The sequence below is a fragment of the Podarcis bocagei genome (assembly GCF_964188305.1).
Source record: "Podarcis bocagei genome assembly, chromosome: 15".
NCBI lineage: Eukaryota > Metazoa > Chordata > Lepidosauria > Squamata > Lacertidae > Podarcis > Podarcis bocagei.
Window position 1 is genome coordinate 4,778,873 of NC_138141.1, and position 22,430 is coordinate 4,801,302.

The window sequence follows — 22,430 nt, forward strand, 5'->3', positions numbered from 1 at the left end:
AAAATAATAGTAATAACAACAACAGTAGTTTGGCTCTCAGGCGGTTTTGGCTCAACTGCAGGGCGCATGAGGCCTGGACTGAGGCTGCAGTCTGAGGAAGTGGCCTCTGCTGTTCAGGCCTCCTTAATGGGCGCTGCCATTTTAAATTTTAAAAAAGTTGTTTAGATTTAGTTGTGCTCTTCCTCGCATCCTCCCTGGCTCTCCTGGTCTCCTCTTTCCTTTTTCCTTGGTGGCTGCAATGGTAGTGGCTGCGGCAGCAGCAGCGGTTGGTGAGTGATTGGGGCTCTGCTGTGGGTTTTTTGTTCAGCTCCGGAGGCCTCTGAGCTTTGTTGGGTTGTTGATGGGACGATCTCAGTCCTGGCGGGGCCGAGATCATTGGGGGGGACGACACCCTCCACATGGCCCCCTCGGTTTTTGCGTTGGGCACCCCTGGCTCCCCCTTGTTTGTGGCAGCGGTGGTGGTGGCGTGGGGACCAGCCGGACAGCACAGTTGATGAATCCCTAGGAGCTCAGTGCAGCCATGGCTCTTTCCATCTTCACTACAGGAATATAATTTAAAAGTCCACAGGCACTTAACAAATATTGAGGATTTTCACAATACAAAATTTATAGGGGCATCAAATTCAGACCAAAAAGAATGTATTGCCGGACATGCCTGTTATCAGATGCCTTCCAGCAATGTTGCTGACACAGCAAAAGTTTGACACACGGGACTGAAAATATCCAAAGTTAACAAAGGTCAGAGTCTCTATGTAAGGAATACATATGTACTTGGATGTTAACATGTATTCATTTCAAATCTTGTTCTCTGAACATTTTTTGGGTTATATGTTGAGATAATCATTACATGTTTGCCACACTTAGTACCATGATATTTATTAAACTACCAAGGTTTGGTGATACTTCATTAATATGTACCACCCAGAGGAGCCAGTCATAGGAACCAGGGGGTGGGGAAGAAGTTCCACCTTCTTGGCACACATGCATGTGGCACATGCTCTTGCAAATACACGGTGCTTTTATGCACATCTTTTGCTTACACTAATATTTCATGGGTCCACCTTAAAAATGTAATGAAGCAGTCTTCATATTGTTAGTAAGATTGTTGTTCAAAAGAGTGACATTTAGATGAAGATGTCAGTACCTGCCAAATATACTATAGTATCAAGAATAGCTATGTCTGCAAAGGCATCAGTGGCACTTTCTCACATGCTGTGTATGGAAAGTCAGGTGTTACAAGTTGCCCTTTCTAGGCAAGTCCCACTTACCAGCTTATGATTTGGCAGTTATGAAGTTTGGACAGGTGTGGGAACTGGACTGGATTTTGAAATAATTCTCAGTGCACAGGAGTTTCTATATAAAGGATTTAACTGCCAGGCAGATAGTTCTAAATACATCAGTGTCTGCATTCAAACATATCAAACTGAGGCAGACGTGGGTGTCCCAAAACAAAGTCCATCAAACTGCTGCTTGTATGCAAACCTCGCTGAAATGCAGAACTGCTGCACTCTTAAGCATGCGAAATGTTGATCATCTGATACCTAGTTTTATTCTGTAAGGCAGGCTTCCTCAACCTCAGCCCTCCAGATGTTTTGAGACTACAATTCCCAGCATCCCTGACCACTGGGCCTGCTAGCTAGGGATCATGGGAGTTGTAGGCCAAAAACATCTGGAGGGCTGAGGTTGAGGAAGCTTGCTGTAAGGTATAGCGAGTCATGTGACTTGCTGATTTGAGCCAATTTTGGAAACATTTTTCACCTCTCTCTACCTCTCCACACCCTCCCAAGTATTATACCACATTGTTCCTGTACATCTGGTGTGCTGAACCTTTGGCCCTTCAGATGCTGTGAAACTACAACTCCCATCAGCCCCAGCAAGCACAGGGATAGTGGGAGTTTTGGATCAGCAACATCTCGATGGCCAGAGGTTACCCTCAACAGCTGTACTTCATAGCTGTTCTGATTATGCTCCGATTCCCAAACAATTGCAATGTGCTTTGTTTTCACTCTTCAGTTTTGTGTCCTGAAATCAACCTTGTGTTCTCTCCCCCATGTCAATCCAGTCTTCTGGTGGTATGGATACATTAAATGCTCCATGGAGAAATATGGTCAAAAGCAAGCCCCGATTTGTTTATTTATTTATTTCCTTAAAATTATATACTGCTTGATTGTAGAAAAAAACTTCAAAACGATTTACAAAATAGATAAAACAATAAAATTATCTATTGACGTCTTAAACGTTGGAGACCTGCTGATGATCGTAATTTCCGAACTTGGTCAATCTTTAGAGTACACATATATTTCACCTTAAATTGGTTGGACAGTATTAAGATAAAAATATTTGAAAGTTCAAATGACTCTTGAAACAGTTAGAAAGATGTGCAATATATTAGCTAATAAAAAACAAATTTTATCCATTTTCACATACAAAACTTACTCGGGGGGGGGGGGATCATAAAATCACAGAATCTTAGAGTTGGAAGGGACCAAGGGGTCATCTAGTCCAACCCCCTGCAATGCAGGGATCTCAGCTAAATCCATCCATGACAGGCGGCCATCCAACCTCTGTTTAAAAACCTCCAAGGAAGGAGAGTCCACCACCTCTTGTGGGAGTCTGTTCCACTGCCAAACAGCTCTTACTGGCAGAAAGTTTTTCCAAATGTTTAGTCAGAATCTCCTTTCTTGTAACTTGAAGCCGTTGAAGTCCTACCCTCCAGAGCAGGAGAAAACAAGCATGCTCCATGTGACGGCCCTTCAGAAACCCGGCACAGTTTCAGCTAGCGGGCTGGATTTATGAGCCTGCGGGCCGTAGTTGGGGGACCCCTGATATACCACATATCGGGAACCCTTGTTTTATTTGTTACAAACTATGAGTCCCGTCAGCCGCTGTTTGAGGATGATGGAAGCTGCAGTCCACAATATCTGGCAAGCACCATGTTGCCTAGAACTGCTTTAGATCTCATGGACCTTGAAATGTTTGTTAAAGCTGGGTCTTCATTCCTTGAAATGGGGAGGAGGGCACCTCAGGCTCTAGGGGCGAAACACAGTGCTCTGGTTCTCTATCTGGCCCTTGGGACTGTTTCTTTAAACCACACCCTTCTTCTGCACACACACGGCCTTTTTCATAGAATTGCAGATTTGGAAGGGACCCCAAGGATCATCTAGTCCAACCCCCTGCAACGCAAGAGTCTCGGGAATCTGGCACCTGGCTGGTTTCTAGCACTGCTCAGAACATAGCCTGGAGTACAGTAAAATGTGGCCTTTGGACTGAAAAAGGTCTCCCTATTCCTGCCTTAAAACATGTGTGTTATATTTTCTGAGACTTCCATAAGAAAGGTCTGATTGGGGAGGGCGAGATTTATGGCTCCTTAGGGGTGGAGTTTTACACAAGAAGACCTGACTCTGATTATGCAGACTTCCATAGAATGGCTTCATCCACATGCTTCGGATTACACTGCACTTCGGCAGGGAGTGATAAAAGGCGAGAGGAAAGATAAGGAGGCACAACTGATGGGCGGAGTGGGGTGGGAGTCCATGGGGTCATGAAGGACAGGTAATGGTTCAGGGCTCAGGAGCAGCCCCCAATTGCTGGTTCTATTCAGGACTGTCTTGGACTCCTGAGGCACCTGCTGTTAAGAAAAAAATGTCCAACGTCGGCTTATTTAAAGGGAAGATGGATCATGTGCTTTACTGGTGTGACTTCTGGTGGATCTGTCAGCAGGTTGTCTTCATTGATTTGACCTTCGCTTTCAAGGTATATCAGCTGGTGTGCAGTGCTAGATGGCTGTTGCCTCTCTCAGTGATTTATTTTGTTTGTGTTGGATTTTGAGCACAAGGAAGAGCATGCCCCACAGTATATCGGATGCTGTGCAGTATATTTGAGTGCTGTGACACACTTCAGGGACATTGGCTTCTCTGCTGTTCGTCCTTTGCCTTTACGTCCTCCTTGTGGCAGGGATCGCTTTGCAGGTTTCTGGGCAGTGGTGTGAGCAGCCCTGTGCGCTTGCAAGGCCCCCACCTAGAGACTGTAGCAAAAAATAGCATGCCCAGGGGGGAGGAGACTCCAGGAAGTGGCACGTTCTCCAGATTCTCTGTTGCCCGTTGCAGCACTGAAGGACGAAAATAACCTCCCCCGTAATTATCACTGAGATACCAGTTACCATTTCAAAGAAAAGAGTCGCATTCATTTTGTTTGGCAGCAAGGGTGTTAACACAGATGAAAATACACAAGCAAATCGGTGTGCTGCGGAAGATGAAATGCTTCCCTTGTCAGTTCTCAAACACAATTAAATCCATCCAGTTCAACACCAGTGCCTTGATGTCTGCTTGTTTCTTTGACCAAGGTATGGGAATGCACTATTTTTAACGGTGAGTTTCTTTGCTTCCAAATGCTTGCCTAGTTACTGCTCCAGTGGCTTATTTATGTGCAGAGTAGTTTGGTACTGTGTGTCTTGTAGTTATTAACAGAGCATCATTCTGTTTAGCCTTGCAACTTCATGTTCCCCCACCCCTTTGAGATAAAGTAGGTTGAAGGCTTGTCCACAAAGGAAAAGCAAGTTGCCTTTTGGATTAATTTTAATTGAAAAGCTAAGATCTACTGATATGTTAACTTTCAGTTGTAGCACTGCAGTAAATTTTCTTTTTTAAAATTGGTCCAATTCATTTTAGGGGGGAAAAGCCCTGTCCGTTTCACCTACATCGGGAAGGGAAATCGTGTAGTGGACCAATCGGAGATATTCATGTTGGGTTTAACTGGAGAACGTGGGGATGGGAATGTGAGGGAATGCTGATTTTTATAGATGGATTTGGGAATTGCACCTGCTTGTAAGGCGGCACAAATCCCAGTGCTGCAAGCTGATGCCCGAAGGGACCATTGACAACAAGCCCCCCCCCCCCCCGATTGATTTGTTGCTTAAAGTGAAGCTTTTAAGAGAAGGTTCCACACCCCATGAATTACAAAATCTGTACTGAACAATAGGCAGCTGGAGAAAATGATGAGAAGCTCCTGCAATATGTTAATGACCAGTTTCAATATCAGAAAAGTTTTAAGCCAACAAGCCTTAGGGTGTTGTCCTCCAGGTTCACTTGAGAGGTTCCTGGGTCTTATTTCTTGGTGAGACCATAATAATGTTTTGATATTCTGTTGGTAGTCGTCCCCGTCCCCCCAACTTTCCCTTCAAGATGCTGTATAAAATAGGCACTCGGTGGTTTTACTGACTCATCTTAACTGCTTGCACAAAGTACACATTTTGATTAATTAGGTGATTTAGCTCTTTTCGGAGCATTTTATTTCTGTCAATACATTGGCTTTATAGCATTGTGCCATCCTGCATTAGTTTCCAAAGCCAATTTTCAGCTGTGTACTGTTGGAGGCACATTGGCAGCCCTCCTTTCTCTCTTTCCCCCTCCCCTCCCCCTTGCAAGGTTGGCTCACTTCTTCCAATGCAGAGAATTTTACTGTTCTTGGTTGCCCTGCCAGTAGTAGTAGTACAGCAGCATTTCCAGGCAGGATTGTAAAAGCATGCTCAGTTGCATCACTATCTTAGCAGTTAAGTAGTGCCATACCGAACAAGACCATCTTGTTACCCAAAGTGACAAACTAGACGCCTATGGAAAGTCCACAAGCAAGACAGGAGGGCAATAGCCTCTCCTGCTGTTATTCAGAGCCATGCTGCCTTTGACCTTGGAGGTAATACACAGCCATCATGATTAGTAGCCATTGATAGTCCTACCCTCCATTGAATTTGCCCAATCCCTTTTTAAAGCCAATTATCCACACTAATGAGGCAGGCTGTACTTCAAACCAGGGACGCAGGTGGCACTGTGGTCTTAACCACTGAGCCTTTTGGGCTTGCTGTTGGGTCAGCAGTTCGAATCTGCATGACGGGTTGAGCTCCCATTGCTCTGGCCCAGCTTTTGCCAACCTAGCAGTTCGAAAGCATACCAGTGCAAGTAGATAAATAGGTACCGTTGTGGCAGGAAGATGAATGGTGTTTCCATGCAATCTGGCTTCCGTCACAATGTTCCATTGCACCAGAAGCTGTTTAGTCATGCTGGCCACATGACCTGGAAAGCTGTCTGTGGACAAACGCCAGCTCCCTTGGCCTGTAAGCGAGATGAGTGCCACACCCCATAGTCAAGTTTGACTGGACTTTACTGTCCAGGGGTCCTTTACCTTTTTACTACTCCAAACCAGGATATATGCTTGATGCTTCAAATGAAGAATATCCTCAAATCAAGGAACTGTCTGGTATAAATGTTTTGGGCTTAAGAATGTTGCCTCAGCTTAGACCATGACTTGTTCTAATTTGAGTTTAGAATTTAACCATGATTTTAGTCTCTGAGCATACAGACATGCCATGGTTCAAAGGTGCTTGCATGTCTGGTCTCATTTTCTGTCTGCTGAGCACTCCAGACTAGTTCATGGGTTGTCAATTCAGACATCCTTCCAAACCATAGTTAGCACACACCATATTTGGCAACCTGCTTCCAGCCACAATTTCTGCTTTTGGGTTGCTGTTGGATCACAGATATACAATTTCATACCAAAGGCACAGTTAAGATTTATATGCTGGCATGATTTCTGAACCAGGTCACTGTTTGCAAAGGACCCTTGAAAACAAATACAGAAACATGAACTGGAGCCAAGTAGCAGTCAGAGATAATTCAGAGTTCCGAGAGATCCTTCTGCAAATAAATTGGAAAATATAAAATAGTTTAAATGGTAAGCTGAGATGATATTAAAGGGGTAGTCAACAGTTTCATTATTACATGCTCAGCAGTTCACAGGACACAGAAGAGTGTATTTTCAGGTTAAAACTTAGCTTTGACTTTATATATCAGAGGTTGAGGGTTTTGGAGTGTAAAAGTGGTTTTCTACATGGGCTCTGCCAAGGAGACCAATAAGGAATTATTTCCAGTCCCTGAGGAATGTTTGGCGTTCTTTGAAAATGAGCCTGTGTCACCAGGGCTTCTGTGATCTAGTGGATGGAGCCCGGAACTGAGGGGCTTTTGCCTGGCAGGTCAGGAAACTTTGTGAAATGGAGAAGGGTGCTGGTGGGAGTAGGATGTGGGCTTTGGTGGGAACAGAAGGCAGCACGTGAGTTTACTAGACAGTGTGTGGCTGGGGGTGCAGAAGGAACTGAAGACAATTTCAAGCCAAGTGGAAAACAGTCTGCCTCTTTGAGCCTGTCTCTGCACTCTTTGGAGATACCAAGACTAGTACAGTGGTACCTCGGGTTACAGACGCTTCAGGTTACAGACTCAGCTAACCCAGAAATAGTACCTCGGGTTAAGAACTTTGCTTCAGGATGAGAACTGAAACTGCGTGGTGGCGGCAGCAGAGGGAGGCCCCATTACCTAAAGTGGTACCTCAGGTTAAGAACAGTTTCAGGTTAAGAACAGACCTCCAGAACAAATTAAGTTCTTAACCCGAGGTACCACTGTAATGCTAAGATCATTAAAACCTCAGATCATACCTCTAGACCTGGCAAACCTGTTTTTATCTCATTCATCTGTGCATACCAGTGCCGGATTTAGGGGCCCCACTCTCTTGCCCCCCCAAATATACTTCTTCTTAATTGTATTTCACTATAAATATACTTATTCTTAATTGTATTTCAGTTCAACAGCTACTTTGATAAAATACATATTTTGTTATGTGCAAATGGCTTTAGATACCTATTAGGTCCATAAATAACCATACAGTAATACCTCTGGTTACATACCATCCTCATTGCAAACGCTTTGGGTAACGAACTCCGTTAACCCAGAAGTAGGTCTCCTGGAAGCGAACTTCGCCCCAGGATGCGAACAGAAGGTTCCATTAGCAAAAGTGCACCTCATGTTAGGAACTGTTTTATGATAAGAACGGACCTCCAGAACGAATTAAGTTCGTAACCGGAGGTTCCACTCTATAGCATATATTCAACACAAAAAACAGTGACAAATATAAAGGGCCCCATTACCTTCAGTAGCTTAGGGCCTCATCAAACCTCAATCCAGCCCTGGTGCAGATACATACAAAAACACACATGCCACATATTGTACTGTATATATATATATTTTCCAGCTCAGCTTTACTCTCTAGGCTTTGAGCTTTCAAATCATTGCACTGCTACAAGATCGCAAAATCGTTTTGTTTGGCTGTTTGCAAGAAAAGGGCAGATTGGTAATGGTAGCAAAGGCCAACTGCCAGCTCTTAGCAACAAGCAACGTAATGCATTCTTATCTTCCTCTCTGATCCTCCTTCCCCTGGCCTCATTGCAGGACCATTGAGGCTGAGGCAGTGTGTGGTGGTGGGGAGACCGAATACAACAGTCTTGTTTTGTTCTTGGCAACCTGCCTTGTGCCACAAGGTTCCCATGGTTCCCATGTGTGAGGTGGGTACCCTTCAGGGGTGCTTGAGCAGTTGCTAGGGGCTGCTCAGCTTCTTCCTTTGTCTCTGTCCATCTCTGTCCTTCATTTCCTTCTCCCTTGGAAGTGGGTGACTAAACCTCACGCATCCACAGAATGCCAGTAGCCAGGCCTCTTGGATGCTCCCAGACAAAAGCCTCAGCACAGTGTATGTCTGTGTGCATGTGAGGGAGCGAGTGAGGGGACCACTTCCGCTTCTCTCCCCAATCTGGGGTTTGCAGGTGGAATAGCGGTACTTGGAGGCAAAGCTGAAGCTCACTTTTGGAACATCTGCCTTTGCACATGGAAGGTCCCTGGTTCATCTCTGCCCACCCCCCATCTCCAGGTAGGACTGGGAGAGGCCCTAGTCTGAAACCCTGGAGTGCTGCTGCCAGTCAGTGCAGATAGTGTTGAACAGGCTGAACCAGTGGACCACTTCCTACACTGTGGCGGTGGCTGCCTTGTGAACATCACGCCACTGCAGTTGGTTGTGGTCATCATTGGAAGTTAAGGCTGCAGGAGGGGGGGGGGTTAAGGTGAGTGACAGACTGCCGCCTCCTCAGCCCTGCCATTGCTAGACTACTGAATGTGGTGAGATCTTGAGATGAGCAAAGGCCCCTTTCTCCACTGATGAATCTGCATTGGTGCAGAAAAATCCTGAAACAAGCAAAGCTCCTTTGAGCATGTATTTGCCTTTGCAGCCTTTGCTGTTATATCCCGCCTTTCCTCCAGAAACCTCAAGGTGCCATGCACTGCTCTCCCTCTCCCCATTTTATCCTCTCAACAACCCTGTGGAGTGGCTCTTCATGCTGGTGCAAAGGTTTCTCAGTGGGCTGCTTCTTCCAAATGGGTAGCTTGCTGCTGGGAAGCAGCTGCCACTTCCCCTTTGCCCAATCAACCACTGAGCGAGTGGGAGGGCTGGGCTCTGCCATTGTGTCCCCTATCTTGAGCACACACCCCAAAAAGAACATTCTTGTATTGCACTTTAAAAGTTTCCCTATTGCAGACATTTCTCCAGCCCACGAATTGCAGGAGATTCACGGGAGGGCCCAGTTTCACCCTCAGACAGCAGTTTTGTCACATGAGGAGAAATGCCTCAAGACAGATGAAGATGATGATAATAAAAAATAATTTTATTTATACCCTGCCCTCCCCAGCCAGAGCCGGGCTCAGGGCGGCTAACACAAAAAAAAATCACAGTAAAAACATAATGGGGGGGGGGAGGACCCAATTTAAAATACAGGTTAAAATGCAATTTAAAATGCAGCCTCATTTTAAAAGTAGCCGATAGATCAAGACCATAAGAGGAGGGAAACATAAGGGTCAGACTGACTCCAAACCAGAGGCCAGGTGGAACAGCTCTGCCTTGCAGGCCCTGCGGAAAGATGTCAAGGCCCGCAGGGCCCTAGCCTCTTGTGACAGAGCGTTCTACCATGTTGGGGCCAGTACTGAAAAGGCCCTGGCCCTAGTTGAGACCAATCTAACCACCTTGCAACCTTGGACCTCCAAAATGTTGTCATTTGTGGACCTTAAGGTCCTCCGCGGGGCATACCAGGAGAGGCGGTCCCGTAGGTACGTGGGTCCTAGGCCGCATAGGGCTTTAAAAGTCAAAACCAGCACCTTAAACCTGACCCTGTACTCTACTGGGAGCCAGTGCAGTTGGTAAAGCACTGGATGAATGTGATCCCGCGGCAAGGACCCCGTAAGGAGCCTCGCCGCCGCATTCTGCACCCGCTGGAGTTTCTGGATCAGCTTCAAGGGCAGCCCCGCGTAGAGTGAGTTACAATAATCAAGCCTGGAGGTGACTGTCACATGGATCACTGTGGCCAGATCAGGGCGAGAAAGGCAAGGGACCAACTGCTTAATGGAAAAATGCCACCTTTGCTGTGGCTGCAACCTGCGCCTCCATGGAAAGGCTTATGTGGTGGCTATTTATGTGTTTTGCCTTTGACAGAAAAATGAATGAAATGTGAGCTTGCTAAATAATGATGCCTTTAGGCAAGTTCCTTGACCCCCCCCCCCTTTTTCAGGGTCATGGTGTACCAGTTGTCAAGTGTCCTTTTTTTATTTCAAATGAATGTGCACCCCATCTTTTCTCCCCGCCTTCCCAATTTTATCCTTGTGACAGCCTTGCAAGGTTGGTGCAGCTGACAATTTAGAAATGCTTGTTTATTCTTCCAAAGAGATCAGGGTAACATTACATGCTGATTCTTCTTGCCTTATATTCCCACAACAAACCTGTGAAATAGGTTGTGCTAAGAAATTGTGACTGCCCAAGGTGAGCTTTGTAGATAAGAAGGAACTTGAATCCAAATCGCAGGAGGAAGTTTGCCTCATCATAGTGCAAGTTTTTCTGATTGCTGTGTAAACGTATTTCATGAAAATGTACACAGAAAATATATTAACATACATTTTTCTCTCTTTATTATACAGCAGATATAATTTCTACAGTAGAGTTTAATCATTCTGGAGAATTGCTAGCAACAGGAGACAAAGGCGGTAGAGTTGTTATCTTTCAACAAGAGCAGGAGGTGAGTTCTGTGTCAGTGTGGTCTGTTCATACCCACAACCCAATTTCCTCTAGACTAGAGCAAGGCAGTCCAATTTTTCATATCAAGTGGGTTGCAAGAGTACTTCACTACGGAACCCATGGGCCACACAGTGCCTCGTCACATGGGGTGGGGAGTGAGGCCAAAATTTGACGCCCCAAGACCTCATGACCCAGCTAAATGAGGCACTGGGCTTTGGGAGGGAGGCACGAGGCTCTGGCAGGGTGCTAGAGCCCGCCCACCTCCTTCCCAAAGCTGAGCAAGTGCTGAGTAGGCTTTGGGAAGGAGACAGGAGGACTCTAGGACCCTGTCAGAGCCCTCATGCCTCCTTCCTAAATCCCAGTGCTTCGCCTATGCCAGGCATGTCCAAAGTTCGTTTTGGGGGCCTAATCCGGCCTGCCGGTTGGTTTAATCTGGCCCCTGTGGCAGCTCAACAACTTCAATCTTAAAAAAAAGGTTAACAATTTTGGTTGGCCCGTTAGTTGGCCCTCACAGCCCTTCACTTCATCAAATCTGGCCCTCTTTGAAAAAAGTTTGGACACCACTGGCTTACGCTGTGGGGTGAGGACTGCGGGGTAAAAGGTTACTTGAGGGCCGCCAAAAAAGGCCTCCAGGGCTACATGTAGCCCACGGGTTGCGTCCACCCTGCTCTATGGATTTCAAGAGGGAATTGCATCTTTTACCTGAAAATTATGGCCAGTTGATGGTGCTCTGAGAATAAGCTGAAAACAAGAACTGCGCCAAAAAGTACCAGCATGATATTCTACTGTTGTAACCCAGTGTGGACATGTTACATAGGAAATTTATAATTTATGGTAGCCATGACTGATTGTAAGGAAATACTGGTTAAAGATTAGGAATGCAGTTAAAAAATGTGCAAACCTGTGTGACTTTCTGCAGAAGTAAGTCCTATTTCATTCACTGGAACTTATTCCCATGTGCATATCTATAGGGTTGTAAGAGCAACAAGCTTAATTACAAAACTACATGTTCAGTTTCTTTGGGCTGTTGTTTCTTTCCCACCAAACTGTTGTAAAAATAATCATACTAAGAAGTGGTTCCTTTACTATCTTATATGCTGAGTATTACAGAACAGATAATGCCGACCATTATCTAGAATATTCCATTGCTTGTGTATTCCAAATCACTGTTGTATAAAACCTACAGAAGATTGATGATGCAACCAATTTATTGAAAACAGGTGGCCATTTATTAATTATTGGAAAAGTAATAAGATTTCTCCATTGATGTTGAATATATTTTGAAAAACAATTTAAAATCAGCAAGGGGTCAATGCTTTTTGGTGGAACACAAGCTTTTCATGCAGGAGATTCTAGGAAGCCAATGCCCCCTATCTATCTATTAGCAGGATTTGGAAATATATCTTTCTGCCTGATACGTGGAGAGAGAGTTGCTGCCAGCCAGTGTAGGTGAGGGGTTGTAAATGTTTTCTTCCGCTGGCACCTATACAGCCTAGATGAGCCAGAGATCTAGCTAGGTTTAAGCATCTTCATAGGTGCTTCATAGTTCTGCACAATTCTTCTGATTGTTCTTGCTCAGGAGTCCAGGGAGCAGCACTAATGCATCTTTTCCTTCTCCTTGTGTTTTTTTTAATCCAATCCATTGTGTGTAACTTACTGAAGCAATGCTTTTCCTACAGTCATTGAGTTTCAAGTAGCATTCTTCTTTTGTCCTATTAAAATCCTTCTCAAGTAGCCTACATTTGTGCCTGTAATAGATTGCCCTACATAGATTTTCTCTTGCAGTAAATATAACTGATATTGTGCCTTTGAACAGGCACTGAACATTTATGAGCACTGGAAATACCATGTCATATGAATAGCAAATGTTTTGTCTGTTTTCATTAAAATGGCTTTGAAACCACTCAACCAGTTTGTGCTCACAAGGTGTCCATCAGACAACCATGGTTCTTAGAAAGTACTGCACATCTGTTTTATGCATTTCATAGGTAAAGGTAAAGGGACCCCTGACCATTAGGTCAAGTTGCGGACGACTCTGGGGTTGTGGTGCTCATCTTGCTTTATTGGCCGAGGGAGCCGTCGTACAGCTTCCGGGTCATGTGGCCAGCATGACTAAGCCGCTTCTGGCAAAACCAGAGCAGCGCACGGAAACGCCGTTTACCTTCCTGCCGGAGCAGTACCTATTTATCTACTTGCACTTTGACGTGCTTTTGAACTGCTAGGTTGGCAGGAGCAGGGACCGAGCAACGGGAGCTCACCCCATCGCGGGGATTCGAACCGCTGACCTTCCAATCGGCAAATCCTAGGCTCTGTGGTTTAACCCACAGCGCCACCCACATTCTTTCATTTCATTTCATAGAATCATACAAATCAGAGTTGGAAGGGACTGCGAGGGACATCTAGCCCCACCCTTCAATACAGGAAATTTTATGCCTAATGTGGGACTTGAACCCACAACCCTGAAATTAATAGTCTTTCTTTTGTGGCCTAAAAAGACAGGAGAGCCATCACTTTGGGCCTTTTTTAGTTAAGAAAAAAAGACACACAAGAGTTGACATGATAGGAATGCATAAAATTATACATGGTGCAATCAAGTAGATAGAGAAAGGTTTTTCTCCCTTTCTTGTAATTAGATCTTGTTTTGGAGGATTCAGAGCACGCAAAAGAAAGGACTTCTTCACTTAGCACATTGTTAAACTATGGAATTGGCTTCCACAAAAGGCAGTGAGCGCCACCCACTTGGATGGCTTTAAAAGGAGATGAGACAGATTCATGGAGGCAAAGGCTATATCAATTAACCGTGATGGCTGTGCTCTAACCTCCACTGTCAGAGGCAATGTGGCTCTGAGTACCAGGGGGGCAGGGTGCGTTCATGTCCTGCTTGTGTGCTTCCCACAGCCATCTGGTTGGCCACTGTGAGCACAGGGCACTCGGCTAGATGGGCCACTGGGCTGGTCCAGCCAGAGAGGCTCACGTTCCTCTGATTGCCTAGGATGTTTTGCATCGGTACGTGTAAAGGTAAAGGTAAAGGGACCCCTGACAGTTAAGTCCGGTCGTGACCGACTCTGGGGTTGCGGCGCTCATCTCGCTTTATTGGCCAAGGGAGCCGGCGTACAGCTACCGGGTCATGTGGCCAGCATGACTAAGCCGCTTCTGGCGAACCAGAGCAGCGCACGGAAACACTGTTTACCTTCCCGCCGGAGTGGTACCTATTTATCTACTTGCACTTTGATGTGCTTTCGAACTGCTAGGTTGGCAGGAGCAGGGACTGAGCAACGGGAGCTCACCCCGTTGCGGGGATTCGAACCGCCGACCTTCTGATCGGCAAGTCCTAGGCTCTCTGGTTTAACCCACAGCGCCACGTATACTGTATCGTATATCGGTACATATACTGTATGTATATCGGTACGTATACTGGGCGGTTTTTAAATAAAAAGCTCTTGGAGGTTCTTACAGTTTATAAGTCATCTTTGCAACTCCTCTAGCCTTTGTACCTTTCTCTTCTTACACAATCACTCTCTCTTTCTGTACTCTTTCTTTCGGGTAAGGATTTTTCCTTACCAAGTTACTTTGATCTCTTAGCACCATCTAGTGGGGACAATGATATCTATTTATTTATTACATTTATATCCTGCCCTTCTGGTTCAACTGGACAACCGAGACAGCGAACAAAAGATGGCTAACAGGTTTTTTTAAGTTGATTTTTTAGTACATTAAAATTAAAACCTTAAAACAGGTTTCACATATTAGGTTCCAAATTTGGGAAATGAGTTTATGGAAATAGGAAACATCAGTTTCGTGGTATGGTGTTTTTAAATCAACTAAGATTATAACCTCCTTAAGGAACTCAGGAGGCTAATGCTTAAAATAACATATATTGTAGAAAGGTTAGCAAGAAATCTATAAAACAGATGGTAGCCAATTCTTTGCTTGTCCACAGCAAAATATAATCAAAACTGCATATATTGGATAAATTGTATTTTATGGTTGGTGTTATCTGCTGGTTTGGTCTGTTCTCATTATTAAACTGCTCTTACTGTTTTGTGGTGGTTTATGGTTGAGATAAGGAGACGCGGGTGGCGCTGTGGGCAAAACCTCAGTGCCTAGGACTTGCCGATCGCATGGTCGCGGTTCGAATCCCCGCGGCGGGGTGAGCTCCCGTCGTTCGGTCCCAGCTCCTGCCCACCTAGCAGTTCGAAAGCACCCTGAAGTGCAAGTAGATAAATAGGTACCGCTTTATAGCGGGAGGGTAAACGGCGTTTCCGTGGGCTGCTCTGGTGCCGGTTCGCCAGAGCAGCTTTGTCACGCTGGCCACGGGACCCGGAAGTGTCTCCGGACAGCGCTGGCTCCCGGCCTCTAGAGTGAGATGGGCGCACAACCCTAGAGTCGGACACGACTGGCCCGTACGGGTGGGGGTACCTTTGCCTTTACCTTTACTGCTTGCTTTTAGAAGGATTGTCAGAACTTGTTTATCAAACCCTGCAGTGAATGCAGTTCAGCCAAAGGAGCCAGGTAAATTCATGGCTGCAATGTGATGATCCCTGCCAAGGGGATGGGGAACTTTGCCCTCCAGAGGATGTGGGACTTGAATTACCATCAGCCCCAGCCAGCACTGTCAGTTGTCTGGGATGATGGGAGCTGTAGTTTAGGAGTAACTGAAAGGCCACAGGCTGCCCATCCCTGCCGTAGCAGTCTGCTGTTACTGGGAAACAGTGAATGTTCTTCAGCCCCACATACAAAAATGCAGCCATTCCAACCTTTACCTATGGTTGAGATAAATGAAATTGAAAAGAATTTAATTTATAAAATCTATTTCTTAGGGAAATCAGAAAAGGTATTTTGAGACAGGGATGGGTAACCTGTGGCCCTCCAGCTTCTACTGGACTACAACTCCTATCATTCTTGAACCCTAGTTATGCTGTCTGGGGCTGATGGGAGATGCAGCCCAACCACAGCTGGAGGGCCAAATGTTTCCCTATCTCTGTTTAAAAGGCTTATCGAACTTCTGGAAATGTGTATGTTTCTTCAGAGGAAATGTCCGTTCCAGAATTCATGCCAAAACCCTCACTGGGAGCAGACTGTGGTCTCTCTTCATGCAGGAGCCACTCTCTTCCCACCTGTGTTGATGAAATGCTCCCTGTGCAACGGCGGGGTACACTGTTCCACACCTGCGTGATTGTGGTGGATTGTCTTGTTCATTACGCATTTCATGAGCAAGACCGTGGGAGAAGGACATACCATATTTTTTGCCCCATAGGGCGCACTGGCCCATAGGACACATCAAGTTTTTTGGGGGGGAAATAAAGGAAAACATTTTTATTTCCTCCAGAGGCGCTTGTGGGGCCGGCAGCGTGGAGAAGCGCACTTCTCCCCGCAGCCCATCTTCAGATCAGGTCCGGGGACAGCGGGGAGACGCGCTGCGCCTCCCAGCTGTCCCCGGAGCTTGCGGGGCAGGCAGTGGGGAAAAGCGCTCTTCTCCCCGCTACCCGCCTTGAGATCAGGTCCGGGGACAGCGGGGAGACGTGCTGCGCCTCCCAGCTGTCCCCAGGATCTCAAAACAATCTTAACTACAGGGTGAGATAAAATAACACCAGCCTGGTGTTTAAAATGCCACTTGCTTCATTCTTTACAATTTATTAAAATGCCTGTGAGAATAAAAAAAAATGTATTGGCCTGCCACCTATATGATAACCAAGTGGGTGTTGGGTGAGCTTTCCTAGGGAGGGAATTCCATAATACTCTTAGAATCATAGAATGTCAGAGTTGGAAGGGACCCTAAGAGTCATCTAGCCCCCCCTGCAATGCAGGAATTCTTCCCACAGCCATCCCTGGGTGGGCTCAAACCACCAAACGTCTGGTTATCAACCAGGTGCACTTTGCCACAGGAGGGCTCAATGCTATCTGACCTCAGTTGGTGGCAGCACGCTGAGAAGGGTCTCTGTAGACGAACTTTATTCCTGAGTAGGTTGTTATGGGCAAAGGTGTCCTTAAGGTGTCCAGTAATAGCAGTGGAGTAGAAAGACAATTTGTCTGACCTCATATAAGGCAGCTTCCTGTGTATCAGCCAGGCACCACCCATCAGAACAGGTGATTCCCAGTCGCTATCCACAGAGCAGTATCGGTTGAAACAGGATCTCTTCGTAGAATTCACCTGACATGAAAGCTGTCGTCATGCCTGGGCTGGAATGAGGTGGCAGTGCAACCGTGCAAAGCATTGTGGAACAGCTTAGGAGGCAGGAAATGAATATTGCCCCATAATTGTTAATAAGGCGGGATTCATGCCAGTGCAATGTTAATTACCTTGGGCTGGAATTTGGCTTCAAACCTGCCTCCTGCTTGAAAAGGTGCCTGGGATTTTTTAAATGGCGTTGGCATCCTCACGCCCTTGAGTGTGGTTCATCACCCTCTTGGAATTGCAGATGTTGGCTAAACAAGTGCTAAGAGGTTTAGCTTTAGATAGCACTTTGGAGGGAAGAGCATCTGTGAGTCATGACTAGTGTGTCCTACAGCACAATAGCTGTTTATTACACATTTGAAATCAGGCAGGGATGGAGGACCACAGATTCTCTTTCCTTGATCTAAAGAATGCTTTTTCATTGCTTCAGAATGTTTGTGTTCATTAATGCAAATTGATCAGTAAGCTCATATAATTGGTCAATTAAGAGTTTGTTGCTTAAATGACAGCCTCCGAAATAATTCATGTCTGTGAAGTGGCTCTAATTTCTTTGTATCGCACTAATTGTAATCTGTAGGTGGCCTACATTAACTACACTGGTTATTCACTGAATTCCATGCAATTTCTCTCCCCTCTCCCCCTTTCAGAACAAAACGCAATCTCACAGCAGAGGAGAATACAATGTTTACAGTACCTTTCAAAGCCATGAACCAGAGTTTGACTACTTGAAAAGTTTAGAAATTGAAGAGAAGATCAACAAAATTAGGTGGTTACCCCAGAAAAATGCTGCTCAGTTTTTATTGTCTACAAATGGTAAGGCTCATTCAGTGTTTGATTTATGACAGCTCTTCCTATAGACCTATTTGTGCAGCTGTCCTTTTTCTTCATTCTCTTAATTTAGGCGTGAGCTGCAGTTGGTGGCTAAAGTGAAAGGTGTGCCCTCCCCACTTCTTTTTAGACTATTTGCTTCTTCAGGACTCTTGTTATCTTCATATCCCCATCTAATGTTGGTGGATGGTGGGTGCTGGAGGAGGAGTTGCTTAGGAAGAGGCAGAAGGTGCACACAGCGACCAGCAACTGCCTTCTTCCTTGCCACTTCCTTTCTGACATTTTGATATACCGCCGTACCACAATGTTTAGCAGGCGGTATATTACAATGTTGGAAAGCAGTTATTGCCCAGCTCTGCTTCCTGTCTCCCATCTCAAATCCAACTCTCTCTGAAACTGCTCCTTTTATTCACCCTCCCAAAGTGCTGCTCCTCCTTCCTCCTTGGCTAGCTGATGTTATCAGTCAGAGAGAAGCTCCAACACTTTGGTGAAATTTCTGCAGGACTGTATCACTAGACTCTAGTCTGGCTCTGCTGTCTGTCCCATCAGGATTCCTGAATGTAAGATCTGAAGCCCAGGATATTCTTTTCTGGCTCCTTGACCAGCTGTGCACTTTTGAGTTCCTACTTCTTTGTTGCCTTTAGTTCTGTGCTATAAGGCATGAAATTAGACTTGAAAACATCTTTTCATGGTTCTGCAAGCTGCTCTGGGTAACCTGCACAGTAGTCAGAACCATTGCTTATACTGTCCTTTGTCCCCATACCCTACTGCTGCTAAGTCTAAAATATGTGTACAGTGGTACCTCAGGTTAAGTACTTAATTCCAGAGGTCTGTTTTTAACCTGAAACTGTTCTTAACCTGAAGCACCACTTTAGCTAATGGTGCCGCCGTAGCACGATTTCTGTTCTCATCCTGAAGCAAAGTTCTTAACCCGAGGTACTATTTCTAGGTTAGCAGAGTCTGTAACCTGAAGCGAATGTAACCCGAGGTACCACTGTAACAGAAATAAATACATAGGCAACCCCCAGTTTAGCCGTACCCACATTTCCACTCTTTCTCTTGTCCCTTTAGCATTGGAATTTGGATTGTAATTTCCTCAGGAATGGGACCTGTACTTTGTAATGTATCATTCAGGTTGACTAGTAAAAAGCGTTATACTAAGCAGACTGGCACTGGGTGACACAGCTGACAGTAAATTTAAAAGCAATACAAAGTAGACACCAGTGGCAGAGACCTGTTCATCCAGCTGGGAATTATTGTTGGAGCAAAAATGTCTTGATTTGTTTCTGGATAGCGGGCATAAGGATGCTGTTCCACAGATTAGGGCAGCCACACTAAAAGCCTTGGTCTGAGGCTGTTACACCCTTTCCTATAGGATAGGGGTAATTAACCTGTGGCCCTCCAGATATTGCTGGACAACAACTCCCATCATCCCTTGACTATCTGCTATGCTGGCTGGGGCTGATGGGAGTTGGAGACCAGCAGTATCCCAAAGACTACAGATTAGCCACCTCTGCTATTGGGAATTAATCAAAGCCAGGCCACTATCAGCCCACTGTTCAGCATCAGTGGAAGAAAGGTTTATTTAAAAATAAAAACCATGAACAAGTTTTAACTAGCTGGAATTGTCTTCCCTTGTGCAAGCAGTACGTTTTATTGGTCATGGTTTCAGTACTCTTAACGCTGCTCACTGCGACCACTGTAATGTATTTCAGATAAAACAATAAAACTATGGAAAATCAGTGAACGGGATAAAAGACCAGAGGGCTATAACTTGAAAGAAGAAGATGGGCGGTATAGGGACCCTACTACAGTCACAACATTACGGGTGAGTAACACTTTCATTTGTCACGTGTGACAAGCACTTAATGTCAAGGGTGCAACGTGAATAGTCTTGATTTCCCCACAGTGGCTCACAGTTTGAAAACAGGCTTCAGATCAGATGCTGGCTAACTGTGGTTTGGCATGATGTCCAAATCAACAGATAATCACTACAGCTATTTCTCCATCTCCGAAGGCCCAGTGCCATGTTGAGCAGATCAAAACAACCACCGCCACTCCTATGAGCCCTGATCTTCCCATGCCAAGAGATGTTGGCTTTCTGCCTCTCATGCTGATAGCATTTGGTGGTGCACTTCCCTGTTAGAGTAAGTGAGAAAGAGCCATTCATTTCCAAAAACTGTGAGAAGATTCTTGAAGATAAATAGATGTGGAGCATCTAGCTGTGGACTTGCGTGATTCCTACAGGGGAGAGACTGCTGAGCTGTGTGCAGGCAGCATGTAGGATTGAAGTGTGCCTTACTATCTGTGTGGTAGTAAAGTTGTAAATAGTCTTCTACCAACAAGATTGATACTGCCTTTCAAGTAAACAATGCTTGACTGAGCTTTACTGCTTCCATGCGTGTTTAATTGCCATTGGCCATGTACAACTTGATCCTTTCAGCACTTAAGCTGTGCCATGGTCACTCTCCTGTGCAAGGGATCTAGCATACATGCAAGGAATTGATGCTGGACCACCCTCAAGATTTACGGTTGGAGATCGTAAAATCATCTTCATTCCCCAATGATACAGTGGAAGGGAAACACAGGGGAAGTCAGCTCCAGGGCACTTTTTGCATAACAGGAGTGAATGTGACATCTGATGAAGCACTGGGTGAACTGATGGGTCCTCCTTGCTCTGGCAAGTGAACAAGGTGATATCGTGTTTTCTTATTGTTTGTGATAGATTAGCATAGAGGAAGTCAACTAATCAAACAGAGAGGTTGGACACTTTCTTCCTTTTCTTTGGTGGGGTTCGTACTCCATGCTTGCATTTTAAATGGTAATACTTTCTTGCATAATCATTTGCCAGATCTCTTCTACAAGCTGAATGTATTTTAGAAACATCTATTCCATCACTGTCAACTGATCCTAGTAAATTGGGTATTGTACTGTGCACTGTTGTTGTTTTGTGGGGTGGATATATATATGTGCATATCTAGCTCAACATAGCTGCCTGCATTTTTTAGCTCTTCGTGGAGGGACAGGGCATTGGGGTGTGTTATGATGTGTTCCTGCGCTTCAGAATTTGCCACTACTTCACGTCTCTGTTCCCTTGTACTTTGCAGGTGCCAGTATTCAGGCCCATGGATCTCATGGTGGAAGCCAGTCCACGAAGAATATTTGCCAATGCACATACATACCACATTAACTCTATCTCCATCAATAGTGATTATGAAACATACCTGTCTGCTGATGACCTACGGATTAACTTGTGGCACCTGGAAATTACAGACAGAAGTTTTAGTATCTTTTTCTCAAAAACGTATTTATATTGAATTAATTTGGTGGAAGATCATTTGATTTATCTTAGAGTAGTATTGCCTTCCTTCCTTCTGTTTCTGCTGTGAAAAAGATGAATTCCATGTCAGGGAACATTAGGACCATATCAAAAACAAAACTGCCAGTATTATATAAATCTGTGCTACAACCCGTCTTGGAGTATTGTGCACAGTTGACTGGACGAAAAGAATATTGTGGAACTGGAAAAGTGTGAAATTGGGCAAAGAAAATGACACAGGCTGCCTCTTACGAGGCAAGGTTCAATTTATTGGGGAGGGGAGCATGGGGAAATGTGATGGAAATTTACAGAATATATGTATGGTTTTGATAACATAGGTAGAAAGGTTTTTCTCCCCCATAGTACTGGAATCTAAAGAGCAGCATTCTCCAGAAATCTCTTTCCCCTGAGGGTTGGTTACAGTGCAAAAAAGGGGCTGTGAAACTTGCTAAAAGGAGAGTCCTTAACGTAATAAATCTCTAGATATTGTAGATATTAAGCCTGCCAACATGGAAGAGCTGACAGAGGTGATAACGGCAGCAGAATTCCATCCAAACAGCTGTAACACATTTGTATACAGCAGTAGCAAAGGAACAATCCGTCTTTGTGACATGAGGGCATCTGCACTCTGCGACAGGCATTCAAAATGTAAGTAGTTTCTTTCAGTACTAATCAACTTCTTGTTGCTGTTTTTTTCTCTCTTTCGAGAAAATCACGAGTCAAGCAAGAAAATGTCGAGGGTGTTTAAGCTTGCCAACCCCAAGGGGTGCCATAACCCTGTAGAAACAGTGCAGTTAAAAACATCATTGCTTCTATCCACTGCCACTCAGCAGAGCAGAGCAGAGCAACACACAAGCCATAATAATGAGACTGGTAGAGGCGAACAGCTGGTCTGTACTGTTCCTCCAAGTCCATTCGAGGCAGTAAAAGTTCACTCAAGGCCTAGAAAGATGTAGATCGGTTTCAGAACTTGGCACTTTGAGGATTTCAGATTCCATGTTGTTGTTTTGAAAACAAGCTTCTGTCCATCAGTGGCTGCAGAGATGCTCTGGAAAGTTTGTGGGCAGTGCCTGTTGAGATCTTAATAGCCAGACTTGGAGTGGGTGAATTATTTCCAGTGGCTGACAGTTAGGCTTCAGATTGCTCCATACTTCCCTCCATGTTTATTAGCAAATTGCTTTCATT

General features: G+C 45.1%; 1 protein-coding gene across 4 annotated transcripts in view; it reads left to right on the forward strand.

Annotated features, from left to right (window-relative positions):
• Positions 1-22,430, forward strand: part of PPP2R2A (protein phosphatase 2 regulatory subunit Balpha) — a 67,523-nt gene that overhangs the window by 33,797 nt on the left and 11,296 nt on the right. For 2 of the 4 annotated variants that reach the window (XM_081171718.1, XM_081171716.1), the window contains exons 3-7: positions 10,827-10,924; positions 17,746-17,911; positions 19,642-19,754; positions 21,034-21,211; positions 21,729-21,893. In XM_081171718.1, the coding sequence (XP_081027844.1) occupies positions 10,827-10,924; positions 17,746-17,911; positions 19,642-19,754; positions 21,034-21,211; positions 21,729-21,893 (720 nt within the window). The remainder of the gene's footprint in view (positions 1-10,826; positions 10,925-17,745; positions 17,912-19,641; positions 19,755-21,033; positions 21,212-21,728; positions 21,894-22,430) is intronic. The other 2 variants (XM_081171719.1, XM_081171717.1) reach the window with 1 other exon arrangement.